This window comes from Sceloporus undulatus, chromosome 3, assembly GCF_019175285.1.
Source record: "Sceloporus undulatus isolate JIND9_A2432 ecotype Alabama chromosome 3, SceUnd_v1.1, whole genome shotgun sequence".
Classification (NCBI taxonomy): domain Eukaryota; kingdom Metazoa; phylum Chordata; class Lepidosauria; order Squamata; family Phrynosomatidae; genus Sceloporus; species Sceloporus undulatus.
Window position 1 is genome coordinate 36,547,267 of NC_056524.1, and position 2,270 is coordinate 36,549,536.

The following is a 2,270-nucleotide window of genomic DNA, read 5'->3' on the forward strand; positions in this document are numbered from 1 at the left end:
TTGATGTAATCCTGCCTCGATCCTTGGGAGAGGCGTTAAATATAAATTATTATTATTATTATTATTATTATTATTATTATTATTATTATTATTATTATTATTGTCCTTTAAAATGTGATGGGTGGGAGTAAAGCTAAGGGAACAATAAAGCTGGTCAGAATAGCATGATAGTTTGCTGCTTTGGTATGAAAACTCTTCAAAGTAATAGTTGTTTCAAGAGAAACAAGAATTATTATAGTATCAACTCCCATGGGTTACCATTTACATGGTCAGATGAATGGGATGTAATGTTAAACTTCAGACAGATCGCCAGTGTAGTGAGGGAAGGATATTATCAGGACAAAATTGGCTGCGGAACCTGATAATGGCTATGCCAATTAGCAAACATTTTGGCAATAATTAAGGCAGTCATAATGCATGAGGAGGATTAATGTGATCCTGTTTATGTATCGTATTTATCTCTCTCACACACATTGTGGCACTAGGAACAACTGATTCCTGTAACATATATAAAATTTTAAAACTTGTTTAATCTTACTTAGCCAAAACTTTTTCTCCTGGTCTTGCAGAAAAGTAAAGAACTGGTCAGGATAATAAAGCTGTCTTATGACAAATGGTGAAGAACCTATTAATATCTACTAATACCTATCCCACTATTGTCAATAATTATCTGAAGAGTTGTTTTAACAACACACCCTCATATACAGCCTCCACTGTGCATGCTGTCAGCAATACACAATAACTGTAGGATTGCCATTAAAAGACGTAAAAACTTCATTTTGTCTTGGTGTTTTTTAAAAGTAATGTGAGTGTCTCCTGCTTAACAGAATGCTGAAGTCCAAGCCAAATTCATGTAATTTGAGTGTTGCAGAATACCTGTGGTCTGTCAATATAGATCTTGAAGTGGGGGGGGGGGCTTAATCCATTGCAGTTCTTAATGATTCTGTAATCCTCTGAAGCTCTTGGATTTAGAGGCAGCTAAGGTTTTATTGATTTGAGATCACCAGCTTCCTGTAATAAACAGCTTCCTTCCTTTTGCAGGTATATGCAAGTATCCCTCCTGGAGCCTCCAGCTGTTCTACCTCTACAGTGAATTTCAACATAACAGTAAACCACACACAAGCCAAAACACTTGCCTCCTGATCCATAGAGTTGATCTGGCCATTTTTTTTAAAATAGGGCACTGCAGGTCACGTGTCAAATCTGCTGCTTAATCTATTTTTAGATGACTTTCTTGGTGTAGAGCTGCAATACATGTACAAGAGCTCAGGACTGTAGTTTTAACATAAACTAAAAGCAATTTTAATAAACATCCTTTTCTTTTTAAAAAATCGGAACCATCAAAAGAACTAGAAACTTGAGTTTCTGTGTGTGGTTTATTTTTTTAAAAAATGTTGTTGAGTCTCTCCTGCTGAACTGAATTCTGCATTCTGAGCCAGAGAGCTATGCCTATCTAGATGGTTTTGGTCAGTCAGTTCTGAAGAATGGCAGTTCACAGAATGAATACTAAATTCGCCAACAGAATAAAGCCTAGAAATGTAACATAGGAAGAAAGGAAAGGGGGAGATTTTTAAAAACCTTGCCTATAGATTAAACTGTTTTTAGCAGCATCCTCCCTGCTGCAAACTGAGAGGCATTTGCACCAATCTACTACTCTGAATGTGTTCTGGGACGCCATGAGCCAATGTTTGTATGTAGTACAGGTACACATATTGGAGCCCGGTGGCATTGCTAGAAGAGACCAGCTGGTGGAGGGTTGCTTGTGTTCCTCGATGCTGACTGCTGACATGAATGCTAATGTCAGGCTGTCTCTTTCTCATGACATATAGAATTGGGCAATTTATTTTAATGTGGCATTGTGGGACTAAGCTAATGAACTGACTTAAGAATTCTGAAACATGCTGCTAGGAAACCTGAACACTGTACCCTTTTAAGATCTCTAGTCTACTTTTTTGCAATCTAACTCAACTTCATTTTGTGTTCTTATCTAAATTCTGATCTGTGCTAGGGTTGTTAAGACCTGAAAATAACGTGCTAAAGTAAGCTATTTAGAGGCTTGATAATATCTCATCTGTCAGTAAATGCAAACTAGAGGACTGCAGGCAGTGTCTTGGCTGGTAAATTCAAGCATGAGCACTTTTTGTAACGGAATTGCTACAAGCTACAGAGACAGAATTTACTTTAGTCCAACTAAAATTTGCCAACAAATATGGAAAACAAAATAATGGCCCACAGACTGGAAACAATCCATATACCATATTTTCCGGCGT

General features: G+C 37.2%; 1 protein-coding gene across 2 annotated transcripts in view; it reads left to right on the forward strand.

The window, feature by feature from the left end:
* The window catches only part of CCNA1 (cyclin A1), a 24,646-nt gene extending 23,318 nt beyond the window's left edge, over window positions 1–1,328 (forward strand). For both annotated transcript variants that reach the window (XM_042459433.1, XM_042459432.1), the window contains exon 9: window positions 1,042–1,328. In XM_042459433.1, coding sequence (XP_042315367.1) covers window positions 1,042–1,093 — 52 coding nt within the window. In that variant the 3' untranslated portion in view covers window positions 1,094–1,328. The remainder of the gene's footprint in view (window positions 1–1,041) is intronic.
* Window positions 1,329–2,270: the final 942 nt, after the last annotated feature.